Source organism: Mytilus trossulus, chromosome 6 (genome assembly GCF_036588685.1).
Source record: "Mytilus trossulus isolate FHL-02 chromosome 6, PNRI_Mtr1.1.1.hap1, whole genome shotgun sequence".
NCBI classification, from domain to species: Eukaryota; Metazoa; Mollusca; class Bivalvia; order Mytilida; family Mytilidae; genus Mytilus; species Mytilus trossulus.
The window spans coordinates 58,849,169-58,874,005 of NC_086378.1; the positions used below are offsets into that span (position 1 = coordinate 58,849,169).

Sequence of the window (24,837 nt, forward strand, 5' to 3'; positions counted from 1 at the left end):
CTTTTATGTTACTTTCTAATGAAATATGTATATTAATGTGAAAACCAAAAGATCGCATACATGTTTTGTGACATGCACAGAGCAAACTAATAACCATATGCATATATTTCAAAACATGAAGTCTAAAATCCGAAGTTTAAAATAAATGATGCAGGATAAATCTATATTATTCAACCAAACACGCACCCGTAAATTGTTAAATAGTTGCAGTCATCGCTACAATTCTTATCCAGTTTTTGATCTCTCTGTTGTATTTCTTCACAGTCATAAATATTCAAAGGAATGTCAACCTTATATTCAGGGTCATACACAAACGATCAACTGTAATCACATATACTGTTGAGCAATACTCTAATCGTTCCGTTCTCATCTTAACAGTATGTTTGTTTTTTCTTTTTCAACGTTTCCATATCCATAATTGTTTCACCGATGTAGAACACAATCTTAGTGCAATCTTCGTGTAATTATTAGTAGCCGATAAACACGTGTCAGATCCTTTCAGTTGAATTCTGTTATCCTATAAAGTAAAATAAAAAAAATATTGTCGAAATGCACATCTGGTACAGAAAAGCTATGTTATTACTACGACTAGGTCGATGCCTTTTCTGGTGGACTTTTAGTCCCGATGGTATCACAGGCTGAAGCCCAGTAGCCAGTACTACGATATTGGCATAAAAATACGGATATTTTTTTTGTAATTCAATGTTTCTTTGAAAAGATGTTAGACATTTTTTTTAATTTAGGAATGTATCTCTCTCATGCAAAGATCTGATTACTTGACCTGTTTTGGCTATACGTTTTGGACCTCTTTTTTGGTTTACAGTTCTTTATCTTTTTAATAAGCTTTTGATTATCAAATAGTTTGGCCTCGAGCATCACTAAAGAGATGTTTATTGTCAAAATGCACTTCTGGTGAAGAAAAATGGTATAACCTTGATGAAAGCTGATATATGTGATTTATGTGTTAGATTATGTTTTACAAATTCACTGATCATGAAATTCAACTGTATACAGAAATTGTCAATCTAATCTAATTAGCTCTTAAGCGACTGAACAAGAAAACATTGCGTTATATCCAGGCTTTATCAAACTTCAATACTTCTGGTAAAGTCAGTACTATCCAGACAATTCGCTTGAGGGCATTTAAGATTATCTTAATCTATTTGTAAAGTTTTCGGAAGCTGTCAATTTAATAGAAATGAAGTGAATACGAGCAAAATGTCTTGTACTGTACACCAACAAAATCTTTAAAACTAACTGACTATTTTTAGGAGGCAAACTTTTATTCTCTAGATCAAAAAATGAAGATTTAATTCATTGTTGTGTTAATATTATCTAGTACATCAAAAAACCTTTAAATTCTTAATCATCGCCGATATCCGACAATAAGAACCTATTTATAGTGATAATGTTGTAAAAAATGTATATTAAGGTCAAATATAAAATATAATATAAAAAGCTCTGTATCCTTTCATGTCTTTTTGTGTTTTTGCTTTCAGTTCATTAAAAAATTTCAAAATCCGCATGGACAAAATTGATAACCAAAATACAAAAACAATGTACTGATCATCACATATATTTCATAATCACCGACAACATGTTACTCGAACTGTTGAAAGACCACCCAAGCCGGTTGATAAATAGTACAACTACATTTGTGAAATATTCTTACTTTTAAATAATCCCATTGGACACGTTTCCTAGGGTTGCAATCTTTGAACTTTGCTCCCTCCACAACACACACATAGTTGTGACGTAGCTCGTAATCCTTTGTTAATTCCCAATACTACAATTGCAAATATTTATTAAACTAACAAAGTGAATTTTTTATTTTTTTTTTCAGATTAAAAAAGGACAATAACGGGGCGCGGCCATTATTGTTTAGCAGAGGGGTGAACTCTCCTTTTCAAATTTCAATGGACTCCTTATATGTTTGAAAAAAGCTTTCGATAACCTGTCATTACTTATGTTTTGTATTGAACAATTACATGTTTCCTAAGACTGTGAACGACAGCTGGGACCACATATTTGCTGATGTGCATGTATAATACTAGACAGTTGAATAAATAATATTTCGAACAAACTGTAACAGCAGCTCTTGCGTCGGTACTTTTTGTATGTTTTTTTTATCTTTTGATATGATGTATGATGAGTCAAACACTTTCTGACTAAATCAATTGTTCTAAACTAAATGCTCTTATGTTTTGTTTTAGCGTTGTTCAAGGTTAGTAATAGAGTTAAACGCTTGTGAAAATGCTTGTGCTTATTGGGTTGTTTAAGTTTTGAATTTAATTACAAAACTAATGTAACAAAACAATCTTAAGTGTGATTGTAAGGACGTTTTACTTTTAGATAAGCAAACATATCATTTTCAGTATGAATGACAATACGTAATTTCGTAGTATAATTAAGTTGAACCTGATTTCCTCCGTTAGAATGACAACGATATAGACCACCCTTACCACCATTATCAAGACACACGTCTGGCGCATTCATTAACCTGATCTAAAATTAAGATACGATCAATTAAACATTGAAAAGTTTATCAGTTTACAGAATCATTGTTTATTTCAGTGATTCAAATAGAATATAAGAATACATCGTAAATGTTAAACTCCAAAATAAATCAAATATTTATAATTAATTTTATCCGTCGTCGAATTGCAATGAACGCATGCATTACAGAAGAATCTTATCCTGTCATTTCAAGCAGCCTCTTTTTTGGTTTGTTGCGTTTATTCGATGTTTCGAATTTGAGTTTGTGTAAACTATTGTTGCCCAATTGATTAATCACTCCAAATATGTGAAATTTCTAGCAGACGAAACAATATCACACCCTTTCTCCTCTCAAAATAAACATTTAAGCGTTACATATTCTTAAGCTTACAAATGTGTATTGTTATATAAGAGTTGTCTGACAATGTACCAAAAGTAACGTATGCTAGACGAATCATGCATAAAAAAATTTTAAGGATCCCCTTTTTTCTTTGAAAACTGGTTTAAATATAACTATGACATTTTAGTCATGTCAAACTAAGATTTAACCTTAAACTAATTGCAACAGAAAATGTTTTAGTTCTAATCTGTAGCAATATGCCCTCTATATACACAGAAAAAAGTCCCATAAAATCTAACTCGATAAAAACTCAAAATCAGCATTTTTAATTTGCTATGTTTTTTTGTCGTTTTTCTTTAAATTTATGTAAAGTATGACACTTTGATGGGGTTATAAGTTGGTATTTGACTTTGCTCCGGAAAGGTAAGCAGATCCTGCTCCACATGCGGCACCCGTCGTGTTGCTTATGTGATTACAAATCCGGTAAATAGTCTAATTCGGTAGGTCAAATTCATGAAAGGGAAGGGGATTGTAGTTACGACGTAAGGAACATATCCGATATCATTTGTGAAACGGTTATTCCATAACGGTCAACCAACTCTTGATGGCGTCCGTCAAATTTACGAAGGGATGATATCAACTTCACCATTTGGAACTCTTGGTTTAATAGCTTCCTTGTGAGCAGTAACCCTCTATCAAGAAAATCATGATAGGAAATGCAAGCACGGGAATATCGTATCAATTGGGAGATATATACCCCGTATGCAGGTGCTGCTGGAATGTTGCTACTTAGAAATGGAAAGTTCACAATTGGAAAGCTGAAATCATCTCTTTTGTCGTAAAGTTTTGTCTTCAACCGACCCTCATTGTCAATTTCTAGATGTAAGTCAAGATATGAAGCCGACTTAACTGTATCTGTAGTATCCTTTATCTCCAATTCGATAGGATAGATGCGATCCACATAGTCACCAAATTTTGAATTGTTTAGTGAAAGAACGTCATCTATATAGCGGAAAGTACAGTTAAAGGATATTGCTAACTTCTTATCTTTCTTCCTAAGAAGTTCCTGCATGAAGTCAGCCTAAATGTACAAAACCGAAGTGTTATGGGTAGGTTTTTTTTTCATACATTTATCATTATTAAGAAATTGCAGCCTTGTGGCCATTTTTTAAAAAAAATGTGAAAATTTGGTATTGTTTATATCTGTATATTATATTTTCAGGACCTTACTTATCTTAAGAAACTTTAAACCACAAAAAGAAGAATACATGCTTAATTATTTTTACTAAATTTTAGATTCTTTACCTGATATGTTAAACAATTCAATAAATGGTCAACCAAAAAATTACGAAATCTAGTTTATAGCTTAATAAAAGATATGAAAACACCTTAAGACTTGTTTGTTCTACTCTTTTTTACAAGAGTTATCTCCCTTTTCAATGCAAATCTCCATAGAAAATTTAAATGGTGATTTTTTCATCTTCCTCAAGTTAGATCTTATGGGACTTTTTTATGTGTATATTTGGAGTATAATGCTAGAGATGAAAACTTGAAAATCTTCTGTTGCAATTACTTTTGGGTTAGGGTCAAATTTATGCTAGATTGACTGGACTATTTCTGTAATCTTATTCAATGCTGAAACAGGACAGAGATGGATTTTGGTCTAAATGCTTGTCTAACAAAGACTTTTACATTGCATGAAAAAAACACACATCAACAAAAAAAACTACTACCAGAAAGAAAGGGGGATTTTACAAGTAATGCTAATGCAAGGTCGTCTGCAGATTTTTTTTAAAATGCACCCTTTCCCTTGGTTCGATCCTTTCGTCAAAATCTAAGAAATCTTTATCAAAACAGTGATGTTCATAAATATATTCTACATGATATCATGTGTAAGCTTAAAAATGATAAAAAGAAATAGAAACATTTAAAGTTCTGTAAATTTTAACTAAATCCTTACCATTCCACGTACTCTATTGTCACCAGGAATATAGTAACCATCTATCAATGCATTGGCTATCTTGTTATAATATTTAAACGGTCTACAGTTATTAACTTCCCTAATACGTTTCCTAGCAGCTACATCTCCTGTCTTCAGCTTTAAAAATCAAGTTAAAGACACATAAACCATCATGATCAGATATATTTTCAAAATATGAGCTTGTACAATTAACATTATCAATCCACTAGAAACTAAAGATAATGCAGGAAACACTTAAAAAATGATACGATCTACCCTTGTGAAGAACATTATTTTGCGAAGGGAGACACTTAAACAAAGTCGGGACTGCAACCACAAAAGGATGAGCAATGGTAGAGATTTTAAGTAAGATTCTCAGATAGAGTCATACAATTCTGATGACGGATACATAGAACATGCAGACACAGACACATAGGCTAAGAGGACGAATGAGCAAACGTACGATCTTTGCCATTTTTACAAACTACAGGTAAGACTTGTTGATTAACAATTGGTTGTCATTAAACACAATTAATATTTCAATTCACTGTGCACATAATGTATATACAACTCGTCTAAACATCAACCCAACAATGTTAGATCTGTAAATTTGCTTTCGCAAATTTTTGGTTCTTCCCTCGCCGGGATTCGAACCCATGCTACTGTGATATCGTGACACCAAATCGCCTGCACTGCAGCCGTCCAGTGCAGGCGATTTGGTGATCATAATCTTTCAATCAATTTAATTGAAGTCTGGAGCTGGCATGTCAGTTGACTGCTAGTAGTCTATTGTTATTTATGTAAATTGTCATTTTGTTTATTTTCTTTGGTTACATCTTCTTACATCAGACTCGGACTTTTCATGAATTGATTTTTAAATGTACATATTGTTATGCGGTTACTTTTCTACATTGACTAGAGGTATAGGGGGAGGGTTGAGATCTCATAAACATGTTTAACCCCGCCGCATGTTTGCTCCTGTTCTTAGTCAGGAGCCTCTGGCCTTTGTTAGTCTTGCATTATTTTAATTTTAGTTTCTTGTGTACAATTTTGAAATTAGTATGGCGTTCATTATAACTGAACTAGTATATATTTGTTTAGGGGCCAGCTGAAGGACGCCTCCGGGTGTGGGAATTTCTCGTTACATTGAAGACCTATTGGTGATCTTCTGCTGTTGTTTTTTTCTATGATCGGGTTGTTGTTTCTTTGATACATTCCCCATTTCCCTTCTCAATTTTATTTATATCTTCTTTTTTTTCAATCCACAGTTTATTAATATTTTAAAACAAAACGTTTGTCTATGCAGTCAGAGAATACCAATCCCTGAGTGTCCTATCTCCCCGGACAAACGACAACTTTCAATACGATATGTCGTGTTCAATGTCGTTCAACAAGTATGTACTAGTGTATAGTGTTATTTACTCTAGTTAGGATGAACACCCGCTTCCGTGTTTAATCCAGTCACATTCTGTATTTAGATGCTATCGTTTGTTTCTGTGTTTTATAAAGCATTTTCTGATCCCATGCATATACTACATGTATCTGAGCCATTTTTGGCTGATATTTTTTGAATTGTGGGCTCTCAATGCTCTCCATCTTTGTATTTGTTTGGCTTTATAACTGTGTTGATTCTTAGCGTCACTAATAAGTATTATGTACACGGAACGCGCACCTGGCTGATCAAGTTATAAGCCTGGTACCTTTGATAACTAATTATCTTTGTTTCATCGTTCATATTTATTTTGATATAATAGTAAATTAAAACCGATAATTTTACAATTTCAAAGTTTTACATTTGAATTTTATTTTGGGACATTTATAGCATGTTATGCGGTGAGGGTTTTGTACATTGTTAAAGACCGTGCGGTGACCTAAAGCTGTTAATATTAATTTCATGAACATTTTTATTTCTTGTGGAAAGTTTACATTTATCTGATACTTAACAAATGGCCTTGCGCTATACACATTTTCATTTCAATAAATTCATCCAATTCAATTTTCAGGTACTATATTTTGATGATTCTGAAATATCTGATATTAAAATGTCCCATTGAACTTGATATGAAACATCAAGTGTCATAGTAAAGACAAATATTATTCTTGTTTGGCATAGATACAAAATGTATCAATATGCTGTGGATTCATATAATTTGGTGAATATCAACTTTCTTGAATTTTAGTATAGTTTTGGAAGTTTGGGGCATTTACATGTGAGAGGTATTTCGCACAGCCGTATTAAAGTAATATTTCATGAAGGTTGAGAAAATTCTGGGCCTTAACTATGATGACTCAATCAGCATAAATACACATGGTTTTACCTGAAGCAAAGTAAACTCTTAATTCATGCATACTTAAACTATTAGCAAGTGCTTGTCTTTATTTTTCGCAGCCATTGAAACGGATGGATCTTTGATAAATTGAATATTGTTGTTGAACATCAGAATTGTTTAGCAAATGGGATGCCCAAGTTGCATAAAAACTAAAACAAACAAGAAAATGTTTAAAGTACATGGATGCCCCATCCGCACTATCATTTTCTATGTTATTGGACTGTGAAAATGGAATAAAATCTCTAACTTTAATCTTTAAACATTAAAATTAGAAAGATCATATCATAGGGAGCATGTTAACTAAGTTCTTAGTTGATTAGATTGCAACTTCATCAAAAACTACTTCGACCAAAAACTTGAGGCGGAACAAACGGACTAATGAACCGACGGACAAACATTTGAACCGACGGACGAACGGTTGAACAAACGGACGAACGAACAAATAGACAGACGCACAGACCAGACGAGAAAACATAATTCCCATAAATGGGTCATACAGATATATCTCTTACCCCTGGGTCATAAAAAAAGATAATTAAAGTCTATGATTTTAATAGCATATTTGTCTTTTGTATAGGATACCATCATTGTGCTTTAAAATATGCCAACCGACTATAGCAGTCAGTTCTTTAATTTTTAGTGAGTTCAAATATTTACTGGTTTATAATTGAATACAACTTTTGAATTATGGCACTGATTAAAAATTTATGGTTCACATATAGTTTAAGCAAACTGGATAACTTACTTAGCGATTCGAGGCCGACATTGTGATTTTTTTTATAGATAAATAAGCATACACACAGATGAGAACTTGAGCCAGAGGCAGGTTCGGATACTCAATATAATCTTATATATAGGAATGATTATCTACGTAAATTTACATTTATGATATTTTGAAAAAAACTTTCAATTTTCATCAGAATAATGTTATTCAAGTTCTATGCATTTCATGTAGTAAAAAAATGAAAAATAAAAGATATAGTATATGTGCAATAATTTGTCTAAACTATGATTCTTATACGTAAGTGCTGTTGTGATAAATAGTGTTTGCATATGTTCATTATTTTAATAAATGGTTGAATAGGTTGCACTTTGTAAATACAGCTATTTCACCAACCACGCCTCTTTTCGGGAGATATAAAATAAACATAGATATTTTGCATTGTTAACCATCTGGCTCCAAAATATAATATCTATATTTAAATTGAACAGAATAACTTGGAAAAGTCACCAGTATATATAAACAAACATGAGTAAACGGCTAAATTGAACTCTGAAAAACCTTATTCAAAAGTAGGCCATAATACCTACATTTGTTTTTTGTGACCGCGGCATAAACAAAAAATAAGCCAGAGAAAACCAATAAACTAAATATATAAATGGTTTGTTCTATTTTTAAAATGTACTTACTAATATTAACATAAACAACAGAATTATTTAGCAAATGTGAAGCCCTTATGACAAAAAGTAAGAAAAAATCGTTATCCGTAAAAAATAAATGTTTATTTCAAAGCTATCAATAATGTTAAATATAGTGAAGCAACCTTTAGTATTGCAAACTTCAGATCACATTTAGATATTCAAAATCTAAACAAAGAGTTTGTATTTTAACACTCATAGCTTATCATGACTTGGTGATTCTTACGAAGTTCAAATGATGATGAAAATAAACTTCTATAAAATCATTTCCCCTCCGTTGAATAATTTGTTCACTACATCAACTCGACAAGCAATACAAATTCCTCTATCCACATGAATTCAATATGCTATTTAGGGTTTATCGAATGCTAAGCTTACCTTGCTATCCCCCTTCTGCTCCAAAAAAATATGCTTATATTCATCAAGCCATACTTCAGCAACACGATACTCGTTTGACACATTTTTATCGTTGAGATGCCATGGAATTACTCTAAAAAGATGTACGACTTTTGAACATGGTAAGGCATATATACCATCCCCGCATAAAATATACTGCAAACAAAACATATTTTTGTTAAGAAAATGATGATGTACAAGAAGTTTCTACAGAAAGAATTAAGGCATGTGCATTATTTTTATAAGTCTGTTGTTTTAAATGATAATACTTACTATGCAGTCCCATCCGTATTATACTACTAAACGTCATATCAAGTGACACCTTCACAACACTGTTAAGGATATACACAGCTGACATCAAACATTACCAATGTATTGGTTTTACTCGTGTCGATCTACATATAAAATCTTTATGTGCTCCGTTAGATATTTTGATAAAGTCGCCAAGGAAAGGATTAAGAAGACTAAAGAAAGCTCCATACTAGTTTTCTAATTGTCTGAACTAGTTTTAAAAGGTACATGAGACAAACATTGTACATGTCAACAAAATAAATGAACATTTTATAGTAAATGCCAATTAAATTATTAAAATTACACCGTACGGTATTTTGATTTTTTAAACAGAATAGATATGAATATATGGCTATCAATATTGTATTGTATATCGATTATAATCTTTGTGAGAGGTCTTTACAAGGATGTATAACATTTGTTTTCATTGGATAAAACGAACATGTGTTTCAAAAGATATTTTACATGTCCGAAGCCTTGTTTCTGTTGTTAAGTATATTGACACGATGTTTCTATGTACATGACGGTCATTAAAAAAAAATCTTGCTAAATTTCAATTTATGACGTTATGACGTAGACAACGACAACAGATAAAGAGCAACAGCAGACGAGAAGAAATAAAATTTAACAAGTTTATAAGGAGATTTCAAGAATTTTATGTTAAAAGTTATATTGATCTTTTTATACAGGTCATGACTGGGACATTTTTAATCAAATTGGTTTGCGTCCATTCATATCTTTTGACATCGGACTCGGATTTCTCTTAAAATGAATTTTAATGTGCGTATTGATATGTGTTTACTTTTCTACATTGGATAGAGGTTTAGGGGAGGGTTGAGATCTCATAAACATGTTTAACCAGGCCGCAATTTTGCGCCTGTCCCAAGTCAGGAGCCTCTGGCCTTTGTTAGTCTTGTATGATTTTTTATCTTAGTTTCTTGTGTATAATTCGGAGTTGAGTATGACGTCCATTATCACAGCACTAGTATGCATATTTTTTAGGGGCCGGCTGAAGGACACCTACGGGTGCGGGAATTCTCGCTACATTGAAGACCCATTGGTTGCTTTCGGCTGTTGTCTGCTCTATTGTTGGGTGGTTGTCGCTTTGACACATTCACCTTTTCCTTTCTTAATTTTATATGCATAGGGGACACGTTCTCTATTGACGTTTTGGTTTTTAATCCTTTTCTTTTTCAGCAGTATGTGATGAGCATTGGTAAAAACATGTTGCTGATTAACAAGCCTAGGAAAATCCAAAGACGAATAACTTCTCTTCAATAAAAAAATATCTACGTTGGTCAATTGTTGATGTCATTTGTACATATGTGTATACATGATTTTATTATCAATATCAATAATATCGGTATTAAACCGATATTTTCATGAAAAACACGGGAAGAATTAAAGCTTATCAAAATGTGTACCTTAATGGATAACTCCATCTGTTCAGCTCCCCAAATTTCCATTCCTGTATCAAATCCTCCCAATTTCTGGAAGAAAGTCTTGTTGGCAGCAAATAGATTACCTATTATACTGGGTATTCTACAATATGATATGTCAGTGTTAAGTTATTATTCAAAAGTACGTGATCAAATAACACTGTAGAAGGATAAAGTACATATAATGCATGTCTGAATAATGTCTTGTAAAATGCACAATATAGATTAACGAATTTAACTGTGATTTCATTATTATTCGTTGGATACCATTTTTCGTGGGTTTCGTGGGTACAGGAAAACCACGTTTTCAAATGTTCAACGAATATCCTATTTTCAACAGGCTTTATATACAGAGATCTACAAAACCACGAAATCAAATATCCTCGAATATGCAAAATTTCAGCAATCCACGAAAATTGATACCCACGAAAATAAATGAATCCACAGTACATAAAATCTCCTTTAATGATAGATTCACATAAAACACAGTTTTCGATCAATTTGTTATTACCTTACCTATATTAGTTTGATATTTGAGATCAAGTCGGAATATCAATTGCAAATGACATGCATGTTAATGGGTATTGCGTAAATTTCATTACTACATTTGTACGTCGGTAACATTTCTAGCGTTTCTCGTCTAAATGCATAATATGTATTATTCGTTGAATGATTCGTTCAGAGCAAATGGATAACAACGAAGATCAAATATATTCATAATCCGAACATGTTAAGTAAATTTGTATCTTACTACTTTTAAACAATCTTCACAATGAAAAATGTTGAATTCCATTTTTATTAGAGTAGGCGAGATTTTGCTTATACACAAAATGTTGACTAATTTGATGGCATCAACTACATAAAACCCAATTCCAAAAAGAACACAATTATTATTATGTTTGTTTGTTTTCAATAAGCAATAGATATCCTTCATTTTTTCGAATTCATATTTCGTCCCAATTCAATGCTATCTTTGACATTAATGTTGAGACGTTTGACAGTAGACGATAGCGTCCTGTAGATCTGGTTATTAGATATATAGAAAGATGTGGTGTGAGTGCAAATGAGACAACTCTCTATCAAAATAACAATTTACAAAAGCAAACCATTATAGGTCAATGTACCGCCTTCAACACGTTGCCTTGGCACACACAGAACAATAAGCTATAAACGGCCCCAAACTTACAAGTGTAAAACAAACCATTGAAACTGGAAAACCCACGGCATAATCTATATATAAAAAACAACAACTACTGTACATCAGATTCCTGACAGGTGCACACATTTGAAGCGGGATCAAACGTTTTAATGGTACCAAATTTTCTATGTCCTGAGATATTTTTGCTGCTCTTTCATTGTTATTATAGACATTTGAGATTAGAAATTAAAAAAACATCTACAAAATAGTTTTCTACCTCCATTTCATTTGATGACTAAAAATATAAAATATTTTTACCTTATTGGAGAAGCCCAAAATTTTTCTCTGCTTTCTAAATATTCTCTTTTAAGCGGTATGACTTTTTGATCCAAATTGAAGTCAAACGCAAACACCTTAAAGTTTGTCTTATTAAAATCGGAAATATAGATATTGAAACGATCACGATCAATTATACCAACATCTGGAACTACGAGTGTTCGTGGATTCTTTTTTAGGTGGTCAATTAGAGGTTCCAACCATACTACAAATACAATTTGTTTTTGTTATATTCGACTGTAACGCAGAATACTTATTGTAAAAATATTAAAAAAAAACACATAACATAACAAACATTAAAAAACAAGATTGCAACAAATAAGAAATACTGTTTTTATCGAAAAGTTTCCTACAACTATGTAGTTACAAAATAAACGTAAAAACAGTTGAAAATAATTTCTCAAAATAACATTTAGCAAAAAAATGTAAAGCATAAACATTTTACAGACACATTTGCTATTTAATCATCAAATCAGAGGAAATATATATTGTTAAGATTCCTTCGGTTAGAGAAATGTGTTTGCTGTTGTCATTTGTCATATACTAGTCAACAAAAGAAACGATACACGACTTTGAAATGAAATTTATCAAAAAGTATTCAATATAAAACAAAATGAGATACACTATTTTAAAAAGCTTTCATTTACAATGTATGCACATGTGAAAATAAAAATCAAAATGGTCGGAAAGTATCTAAATTCCGTGTAAATCATCAAAGGGTGCAAATTAGTTTTTCGGAAAGTTGACAAAAAATCGACACATAATTTTCTTAGCACTAAATTAAATTTCAAATTTGTTGAAAAATATTCAATATGATAATCAAGTTATGTTTCAAGGTGTTACTGATGGGTTGAAATATTGATTTTTCCAATTTTTTGTGAAAAAAGTGTTTTTTGATATCTTTTTTATTATTTTCGTCTCAAATCAATGCATTAGCTTTTTGGTCATGAATGTTTGTCTCTAATATTTAATTAACTGTGCATTTGTATTCAGATATCGAAGATCAGATTTATTCGTTCATTGTGTAATCATACGATTTTTGATTGAGTTAAGTTTGTAAATTAATATTTTATCGTGTGTTTTTCTATGTTGTGATGTTATGCTATTGTTTCAGAGAAAAGGAGAAGGTTTGGATCCATTAAAACGTTTAATCCCGCTGCAAATGTTTGCACCTGTTCTTAGTCAGGAATCTGATGTACAGTAGTTGTCGTTTGTTTATGTGATATATACGTGTTTCTCGTTTTGTTTATATAGATTATACCGTTGGTTTTCCCGTTTGAATGGTTTTACACTAGTAATTGTGGAGCCCTTTATAGCTTGTTGTTCGGTGTGAGCCAAGTCTCCGTGTTGAAGGCCGTACTTTAACCTATAATGGTTTACTTTTTAAATTGTTATTTGGATGGAGAGTTGTCTCATTGGCACTCACACCACATCTTCCTATATCTATTAGATATGAAAACAACACACAGTAAATTTTGAACCTTTCGGATTAGTTTTAAGATTGCTACCGCTTTTTAATATCACTTTACACATACTGTCTATGGTAAATCAGTTACTAATGTATTCATTTAAACGATTTCTCGTAGACCAGACTTTGCTTAACAAATAAACGAAGAAACTAAATGATTTTTAAAAACAAATTGATGACAAACACTGTCTTTACCTTTAAATGAGAGGTTGACTCGTTTGTTGGAACTTCTGTTTTTGAAATTGTCGTTCTATGTAAATTTTGTAAAAAAAAAAAAATTGCGAAAAAACGTCACAAAAGAAACAAAAAAACTTTTTTTAACGGATTTATATTTCCATAATGATTAAGTATTGCTACCTTCAATATTGGTCCAATGAACGGAAAACTCTATCTTTAATTTGAAAAAAAAGTCTTGTATCGTTTCTTTTGTTGACTAGTATATTATAATGTCACTTAAACTTTCAAGGATGAATTTATTGAAAATATTTAATATTATCATTAACAAATAATAGTTAGATCGAAATTGTGTGTAACAATTACATTTTTAAAGAATACTGAACTTCAATGAAAATTCAAAACGGAAATTCCATAAATAGTTGTCAAAGGTACCAGGATTATAATTTGATACGCCATACGCGTGTTTCGTCTACATACGACTCATCAGTGACGGTCAAACCAAAATAGTTATAAAGATAAACAAGTAGAAAGTTGAAAATAATTGGAGACTTGAAATTCCCAAAAGTTGTGTCATATTCGGATCTACGCCTAGCATAAGAAAATACTTTGTTTTTCGAAAAAAAAATTCAAAGTTTCGTAAGCAGAAAACTGACAAAAGCTAACGTTATCAACCATCGGATCATGTTGAACATCGGAAAAGAACTTTTATATTCCTGACTATGTACAGACATTTTCTTAAAGACAATGGTTGGTTTTATAAAAGGCTTTGAATTTTTGGAATATTTTGCCTATATATTCCATTTTACCACTACAAGTGACTCTTTCCACGGAATTCACCTTTTTTCATTTAATTTAGGATCAAACACATTTTTTGGAGAGGTTATTGATGTATAAACCGGCACGACTAACTCATAAACTGAATAAAAGTTACTGCTTTGTTAAGTTTGTGAGAAAGAGCCCAGGTTAACACATCAACAACCTTCAGAAAAAAAGTGTTTTATACTTATAATTCTAATTTTTTGATAGAGAGCTTTTATTAATCAAAAAATATAAGTCAAACTTATAAGTCGAAACAAACTGCCAATGTGATGGCAAATAACGGAAACCGATCAGATGACAACTTGTAATATCATATGCTCCGGAGTGGGAAGTCAGTCCTGTTCAATATGTTGCACTCATCGTGCTTATCATGCAAGTAGAAACCCGGTGATAAGTCTAATTCGGTAGGCCACCTTCGTTTTGAAAATTTATTGTTTTATCGACAATTGGAACATAGAGTGGAGATCACTTCTAACCTCTCATTAAATCTGTCAGGGGAACTGTTCTAGAACAGTACGTAGAACTGTCAGCCTGACACCTTTTAGTCAGTTCTAGGTTAAAACTGTTCTATCTAGAACTGATTTGGTCAGTTCTGTCTAGAACTGATTTGGATAGTTCTACCTAGAAATGATCCTGACAGTTCTACCCTAGAACAGTTTTAGATAGTTCTAGCTAGAACTGACCAAATATTTGGTAGGTTTTATTTCTTGTATGAGTTCCACGGTTAGAAATGATTTCTAATTTCTACGGCCAGAATTGATTTATAAATTTTACGGCTAAAATTGATTTATAAATTCTACGGCTAAAATTGATTTATAAATTCTACGGCTAGAGTTGATTTATAAGTTTAAGAACTCTTTGCCTTAATATTAAGGCTTGGGTGAAAAAGCGATTAAAATCATAGTGGTTTGCTATTTTGCCGGATTTATTTCAGATTTATAATCGGCGAGAGAACATGTTTAACCTGTTAACCCCGCCATATTCTGCATGTATGTGCCTGTTCCTAGTCAGGAGCATGTAATTCAGTGATTTTGTTTTGTTGGTGTGTTACATCAATTGTTTGTTTTTCTTTCATTTTTTTGTACATAAATTAGGCCGTTAGTATTAGGGGGGGGGGGTGTTATTATTTGAATTGTTTTACATTTGTTATTCCGGGAGTCAGGATAGCTCGTTATCACATCACAAAAATATCGGACCTCATTAAACAATATAATATCAGTTTACGAGTAGTTTTTATACCTCGGACGACCTGTTTAACAAAAATGTTTTGGCCGCATCAATCTAAACTGCCATTATTTGCTTTTTCTTCCTGCAAATCTATATAGCTGCACAAAACTTCAGTTTTAACTTTAGGTCTAGAGGGACTGTAATATACAAGTTACAGCAATTTTGGAAAAAAAATTGTTCGCATCAATTTAAATTGCCAGCATACAGGGGCAGATCTAGCTATTTTTAAAAGGCTATATGCTCCCATTCAAATGCATTGATGTTAAAAAAAAAGGTGGGGTTCCAACCCCTGGCCCCCTTCCCATGATTTTCCAATGAGCAATGTCCTTGTTTTATTCAAAATATTGAACATAAAAAAATATCAGTAGTTTTTATACTTCAGACTGAATCGTGAAATACAATCTTTTGACTGCATCAACCAAAACTTACCATATTTGCTTTTTATTATGTAAATCTATATAGCTGCACATTAGTTCAGTTATAATTTTAGGCCGAGAGGGACTGAAGTATAAAAATAACTGCAATATTGGAAATCAATTACCACAAATTTTTTTCCGCTTCAATTGAGGGTGCCAGCATTTCCTATCTTTATTCAAAATATCGCATCAGAAACAAATATCAGTACTAGTAGTTTTCATACCTCAGACTGACTTACGAAACAACATTATTTGTCTGGATCAATCAAAACTGACCATATTTGACAGCATCAACCAAAACTGACCATATTTAAGCACATCAACCAAAACTTACCATATTTGTTTTTTATGTAACTCTTATAGTCGCATAGTAAATCTGTAATATTTTTATGTAAGGATGAAGTGTATAATCATGATAATATACATGATCTATATTAAAGGGTTACTGCATGAATATCGGGGAATATTGTTCCGAGTAGAATTTTATATTGCACGAGCTTATATTTTTATCATGTTTATAGCAGGATGGATTGTTGAATATAAATGAAAGCAATATTGGAAAACAAAATTATGCTCGCATCAGTTTATAGTGCCAGCAGGTCCTCTTTTTAATCCAAATTTTGAATCTTTAACTAATTTCAGTAGTTTTGATATCTCAGACTGACTCATGGATATACCAAAATTATTTGTCCGCATCAACCAAAACCATGAAAACTGATCATATTTGACAGCATCAACCAAAACTGACCATATGTGACAGCATCAACCAAAACTGATAATATGTGACAGCATCAACCATAACTGACCATATTTACACTTTATAATGTAAATTTTAATATTTATTTATGGCGCATAGTAAATCACTTATAGTTACATATCACGATGGATTGTATAATTCAAATGACAGCAATATTGTAACACATTGGCTACAAAAAAAATTTCCACATCAATTTAGATTACCAGCAATTTTCTGCAAGTCCTCTTTTTATTCAGAATAGTGAATTGTAAACAAATTTCAGTAGTTTCGATATACATGTATCAGCCTGAGTCGTTTTAACAAAATTATTTGACCACATCAACCAAAAAACCAAAACTGAAGTTATTTACACTTATCATGTAAATATATATGGCTTCAGTCATTGTAAACCAATAATATTTCTATTTTAGGACGGATCGTATGATAAAAATGACACCAAGTTTGGAACACAATACACCTAATTACTAATCCTGGCTGACCCGGCCTCTTGAGCTTTTGAAGCATACAACAATCACTTTGGCATTGTGGCGTCAGATATTTTGTTTTATGACGTCAAATTTTTACGGGAACCTGTGTGATATCCAGTAATGGCAAACAAATAGCGATAAGGTGTATTTATATCATATCTAAGAATTTAGTGCGCCGTTATTTCCGCTCTGTATCCATAATAATGAACCGTCACTTAAGTGACTTTCTAAGTCCGTTAGTTTGTGCTGAGACTACTCTATAGTAGTCTCAGGTTTGTAATGGTGTTTTTTTTAAACCAAACTATTTTACGGCATTATCCAACACCCACATGACTGATTCTTAGACTTTATTTTAAAATAAAAAGTACATGTATAGGAAGTTATCTTCTTGGAATAGTATACTGTTAATATAATTTGAAGAATGCAAAGAAAAATGCATGATTTTGTTTGTAGCTGAACGTCCAGGGGCAAATATTTCATTCATTTTCAGATGAGTATATTTTTCTGAGTTTCAGACTCCCAGATATCATTTATAATCGTTATGGATAAGTCTGGCTAAATTGACGAGATGGTGCAAATGTATATAGTTTTTTTACGTTATAATACAACACTTTTGTCGTTAATATCCCATAATTCATCCAGGGTAGAACTGTTCTAGGACAGGTTAGAACAGTTCTATGACAGATATTCTGACAGTTCTAATGAGAGGTTAGAAGTGATCTCCCCTGTATCAGTCGTGACTTGTAAAATAATTATCTACGTCAGCATATTTTTCTCGAAGGGATGATTTCAACTTTAAATTAAAATCCTGGTACTTTAATAACAATTCACAACAAAGAGAGAGAGAGAGAGAGAGAGAGAGAGATAAAGCAACATGTTCATATATAAATACCATCTGCTACTTCATGATGAGAATCCATGACAACTATGATATCAGTATGTGATTGGTCAATCCCATGCTGCTTTGCTGACATTAGTCCGGTTGAATTTTTCCTTCGCAAAATACGTACGTTTCTGAGATAAGAAACATAAATGTCAAGTTTTCCTTTTAATGCATCTGGAATAGAAAAAGTAGACCAATATGGAAAATGTAGATAAATATGGAAAATGTAGACCAATATCAATATCTTGAAATTAAAACAATTACAGAAATGATATTAAGTCCTTAATCAAAAAGGGATGCCATTAAGATAAATCAATGTTTGGATTATAGTTACTCGATCATAAATCTTTCCAAGAATCATCGCCAATTCGAATGGAGGTTCCCTCAAGAACAACAAATAATTGCACTAGTAAATTAATACAAGAGTATCAAAATCAGTCAATGAATACCTATTGCAGTTTGTTAAACAAATAACTGGATATGTTACATACAAACACCTACGGCAAGAAGGGCTACTCAATCATATATTATGTTCATAGAGAAAACAACTATTTGTATGAGAAGATAGCCATAAACTAAATGAATATAAATGATCTAAAGAAAACATGAAAGTTACAGTGAATACAGTGTGAAAGACATAACGATTGCAGTTGCTTGAACATAAATACTTTCCATCAGTATATATGGTAAAATTATTGTTTTTATAGCTGACGCACAATTGTAAAGCGTTATCTAAAAAGAACAGATTTATTTTCAATAAGAAATTTAAGTTAAAACAGTTTACTAGTACTTTAGAAGTCGAATAAAAAAGCATCAAGCATTTTAGTGAATGGATAGTTCTAGCACAGATCTGGATTATTGTCGTTCAAAATATTGAAAAAAAATTCCAAAGAATAATGTTCAATGTGTCAGCCCCGGGCATAGTTTTTTTTATCTTGATGATCTTTACTTTATAGTTATCTATCTGGGTTTTTTTTTAGTTTTCTCTTGTTTCTTGTTCACATATTTATGTAAATGATCTACATCCACTTTCTTTTTTATTAGTATTTTCTATTAGAAAATAATTTATACCATACCATGCTTCATAACATGGCATAGTAATTTGTTCCTAACCATCATACCATACCATGGTACCATTTATGCATACCATGGAATGTTGCTATTGGTACCATACCATCATACCATAACACATATAATACATGTACCATCGTACAATACCATGTTTTCAAGTTTACCACATGAATATTACTGTCAACATTTATTCATTACTTGATATGTTTCAGTTATATATTATTGGTGTTATCTTTAAAACAAAACAGACACGATCAGACTTATGCTTTACTAAACAAAAAAATACTTTTAGTTTACTCGTTTGATACTGATAATACATACATGTATATAAATAAGGCCGTTATTTTTTTTTTATTGTTTTACAATGTCATTTTACATTGAAGGCGGTAGAGTGACCTATAGTTGTCATTTTGGCCTCTTGTTGAGAGTTTTCTCATTGGCAATCATCCCACATCTTCTTTTTTTATATTTTAGAAATGCAAGGAAAAAGTAAACAAGAAAGCCAACGGCTTATTTATAGACAAAACAATAAACCAAAACTAAGTTAATCAAGCAAATAGCTATCGATGACATTTACTGAAGTACTGGCTATAAACCTAGAATGACACATGCAAAATATTGTCGTGTTTAATAATTTTGTCTGTAGGTCTACGTCGCCGTCCTTCGTCGGTTAAATCTATATCAATATCTAATTACCATCATCAGATCCATCATCAACCAAAATTATCTCCCTTAAAAGATGTGGCGGAGTTCTGTTCAAAATACTATGGATAGTTCGGAGAAGTACGCTCCAATATTCATTTCTGAAGGCAATGATAACACTAACTTGATCGGACACGGTGTATGTCAGTTGTCTACATCTGAATGATAAAGTAAAGAAATTATGTTTTATATATCATTTCACTCTGTGGAGGTGAATATAAATAACAATAATTGCCTTTATAATTACTCGCATATGTTTGTTTTTTTTATCTAGACTTCGTAGATATATGATTTCTTTTGAAAAGTAAAGTTTTACCGTTTGTGTGCATAGTTTACAGAGCCAACCGTTTTTTTCAACCGAAATATATATATATATATATACATTACCAAACGAAATTATCTGGTTAGTAGCATAATATTTGACCAAATGTCTAGTTTACGTAGGCCTTTAATAGTGAGTTGATAGAAAATATGGACCTAACATTGTTCATCAAACATTGTGAATCAAGGATCACAATTTCGAACAACTATTTATTACATTTATTATGTCATTGACAGAAATATACAAGTCACTTTTACATCTATATATTGATTAACATATAATATTGTATAGCCTATGACATAATGTTAATTTGTAATCACTATAAAGGTTCAAACACTCAATATATCTAAGCACACCTTCAATCCACATGTATTTTTCTCAATATGACTACAAAACGTATGGATAGCTTTGCTTGATTTGGAAACAAGCGAAATATAAATTACAATCGCTCCTTGTTTTTCATAGTCATCTTATAATAAAGTGTATCAAACCTTTGGATGTATCTTTTTTCGAGGGAAAAGAAGTAAAACATTATTACGGGATTAAATATTGAATAAATTAGTTACTTAACTGTTCGTGAAGAAGAATTCCTGGTGATCTGTGTGGAGATATCAGATCACTGACAAATGTATTGAAACCATATTTTTCCCTTAAGCTTTTGTATAAAATTCTTTCGTCATACGATAACTGATCTGGGTTGATAACAACTGCTGTTCCATGATCGCCTTGTAGAATAAACAAAAATTTGGAAAATGTAGTAGAAACATATTTGTGTTGTCTAATTGGAAATGGGCTTTTCTGATAAAACTCTTATTTCAACGATCTTTTCTTGAGATCGAAATTGTGTATATCGTATGAAATTGATGATTAAACAGGAATGTTCGTAGTTAAGGTGACTGAATACAGCAAAGATTGAAACATATGAGAATATTATGTACCATTAATGTTCAAATCTAACAATGTATCAGATTTAAGACGAAAAAAAAAGTAATGTATGATTTGAGATCAGTATACTTCAAGGTTTTAAGATGTAGAACGTTTGTCTTTGCGTGTGTAAATAAGTTCATCAACACACATTAACTCGCAGTTTTTAAGCGTGTATAAGCGTCGAAATAATTTTACGTTAATAGAAAATAGACCAAAAGGATGTAGAAACAATAAAAAGGTGGCATACATGTAGCTAATTTATAGGATTAGGCAACTCGTCCTGAGTACCTGTCGTTACACTTGCTTTATCAATTGGAAAGGTCGGATGGACTAGTCTTTGAATTTTCGTGTATTGTTTTGAAGACGGTTGTCTTTTTCCCCTTTGCAATGCATGATCGTTTTTTTATCGACTTATTGATTTTGAATGTCCCTTTGGTATCTTTACTCACTTTCTGTATTTCTTACCTGGTCCCATGGATATGTTGATTTTAAATCCCTGATCCTTTGTCTTATCGAATGGCCAATATATATTAACTGTATATATCAAAATGATCAATATAACATAAAATGAAACCATGGCATACTTCATTGCAAGTTTCATTGTAGACGAGAATAACTTTTTCTTCTTCAAAAATATATTTTTCAACACACAATCATCAAGGTATTCATTTACATTACCATCCGAAACTAATCATTTTAAGTCAGTGCAAAATTATCTCGCCCATGACTCTCTCGTGTAAATGTAAAAATATGAAAAAACTAAAATAACATGATACATATATGTATGTTAGTACATTTTAAGGTCAGAATATTTCCGTAGGAAGTTTTGCAACATGTTAAATATTCGTGTATAACAAGAGGCCCATAAAAGTGTGTTCATATGCATTTTCTATCTATTTCTGATTAATTTCAGAACGATTAAACACAAGCTAATCTTACGTCGAAATGTCGTTTTGAAAATAAATCGTATTAATTTCAATACGGCATTTCTGCATAGATAATATAAATAAAAATAACTAGATTCAGTTCATGTTTACAATACACTTAGTGTTAAATGCACTTTTGAAACAAAGAGAGGCATTTTCTATTCAATTATGCTGAATATTGCTTTTTGTCTTTTAAATTTTGCAATCCCTAAAAGCGTTTCTCACAATTGTATGTACATATAGTAAGTGACAATTTTTGTGGCATATTAAAATGAAAAATTGACGTGAAGTTTCAAAGACGAAGTTTCTTTTTAAAACACAAGTGTTCCACTTCATCAGCTCAAATTATAAAGTAAATGAAAATCTGGTTATAAACATGCGCACATAATATAATGACTTATTTGGGGATTTCAACTTTAATTTGTGTAGGTTTAAATATTGTTGCTTGAATTAAAATTTATTTCAAATTGAGGAATTATATGATGTTCCTTCGTTATCCGAAATATTTTAACACATTTCCAGCATTTCCTTTAAGATAAATATGGTTAATATAAAACCACAAACATCTTTACAGATTCTTTTTCCGTGTTTGTCTTTTTTCTTTTATTTATCATCATAACAAAACATCTAAGATATTTTCTTCATTTAGGAAATACTATGTATTTATGTTATCAAACACCAAGCTACCTTTGATCTGTAATGATGTTTTAATTTTTAACTTTGCTTATTCCTGGTTTTAGATGATATGCAATTATTAGGTCCAGATCAAAGTATAGCCTTCTTGATTCTTAATATGATGTTTTGGATTGCGGGATTTTACCAGTAGATATGCTTGATTTTCATCAACAAAAGTACCTGGTTGATTGCCTCTCTTGCGATATCAGCCAATCTAAATATAACAACATCCTTATACTTTCACATCGTTACTCATCTTATAAAAACTTGCTTCTTTAAAAACATTTTTTTTTGTTCTTGCAAAAGGTCGAAGAAAAAAACTAGAAGCACACTCAAAATCATAGATTAAAAATAAATTGAGAAGGGCATGGGTAAAAAATTAAATGACAAACAGACAAATAATATTAATAGTACACATGACACAACATAGAAAACTAAAGTTTGCGAACACGAACCTCAACAAAAACTGGGAGTGATCTCATGTGCTTCAGAAGGGTAATCAGATCCTGCTCCACATGTGGCACCCATGTAGGTCACATTCATGAAACAACCAACGATGAACAAAAAAAAACATTTTGCTTCTGAATGCATATTGTTTCAAATTGTGTGTTAGACCAGAGCAAAGTAATACAATATTGATGTATACTCACGTCTCAATCACTTACCTCGACCAATTTAGCATTTGTGTCACATTTGTCATCATTTATGATTGGGTAAAAAAAAACAGTATTCACAACATCGACATTTATCAAAATATGTGTTTTAACAACTGCCACACAGATAAATGCGAATAAGTTCATCCCAAAACTCGACTGTTGTGACTGTTCAATACATTTTTCTTCGAACAAGTGTATGAAAAACAAAATCATTCCTGGCATGAATGCAATGTTAACGCATTCACTGTTACAGACATGTATAAATGCATATTTACATGTACGAATAGGCATGTGAATAAAGCTTAAATTCGTTTGAATAATTGTTATTGTAAGTGACGTTTTATTGCCTTGCACATGATATATAATGAACAAAATTGTTTTCTGTATGTTAATAAAAATCATGAACTGATAATAATCAAATTACACTGAGTTGAATCTGGTTTAATTAATAGATTGACAATACTAACATATGCCACATGTATGTTTTTGGCATATTTAACCAGTCTTTAGTCAAAAACTGACAACATCATGGCTCTAACAAAAATCAACACTAGTACAAAAACATGTACACAAATCACAAAAAAGAAAACTTAAGATTGAGCAATATGAACACCACAAAAAACTGGGGTGATTTTATGTACTTTCATATAACGTGGAAATGATTGTATGAACGTATCTGCTATTAAACAACGGGTATTCTGTAACGGTCAACCAACTCGTGATGATGTTTGTAAAATTTACAAAGGGATGATTTCAACTTAACCACTCTTGATATAATAGATTCCACCTGAGCAGCCACCCTCTAAAAAAGAAATCATGAAACGAATTACCTGCGAGTTATGCCTTATACAGTTTGTGATATTTACATATGTGATGTTTAGCTATACATAAAATATCCGTACTTGACCTATATCTAAATTATATGTATAGTAAAAAAGTTGGTTAAAGCTTTACATATTTTTCCAAATGAAAAAGAAAAAAGTGTGCTATGCATGCCAATGGCCAACTATGATTTGAATATATAAGGAATGTGATAGAATTCACATGTATGTCTTGAGGCAATAAACTGTTTTTACTATTTTATACTTCATATTTGTGTTCTATAAAGAAAAATATTTTAGAATAAACTTTTCAAATCGTATACCCACATATCTTAATCATCGTACGCTTTTATTGCATGAAAGTATGCATATGAATTT

The 24,837-nt window shown here is 31.5% G+C and overlaps 1 protein-coding gene across 1 annotated transcript; it reads right to left on the minus strand.

Moving 5' to 3' along the window:
• Positions 1-397: 397 nt before the first annotated feature.
• Positions 398-21,856, minus strand: LOC134722854 (polypeptide N-acetylgalactosaminyltransferase 5-like). The gene is made up of 11 exons (XM_063586485.1): positions 21,831-21,856; positions 21,026-21,232; positions 20,127-20,290; positions 18,369-18,533; positions 12,128-12,350; positions 10,657-10,774; positions 8,924-9,097; positions 4,797-4,934; positions 2,347-2,505; positions 1,673-1,786; positions 398-517 (listed from the first exon to the last, which is right to left on the minus strand). The coding sequence occupies exons 1-11, from the start codon at positions 21,854-21,856 to the stop codon at positions 398-400; spliced, it is 1,608 nt and encodes a 535-aa protein (XP_063442555.1).
• Between the last annotated feature and the right edge of the window lie 2,981 nt (positions 21,857-24,837).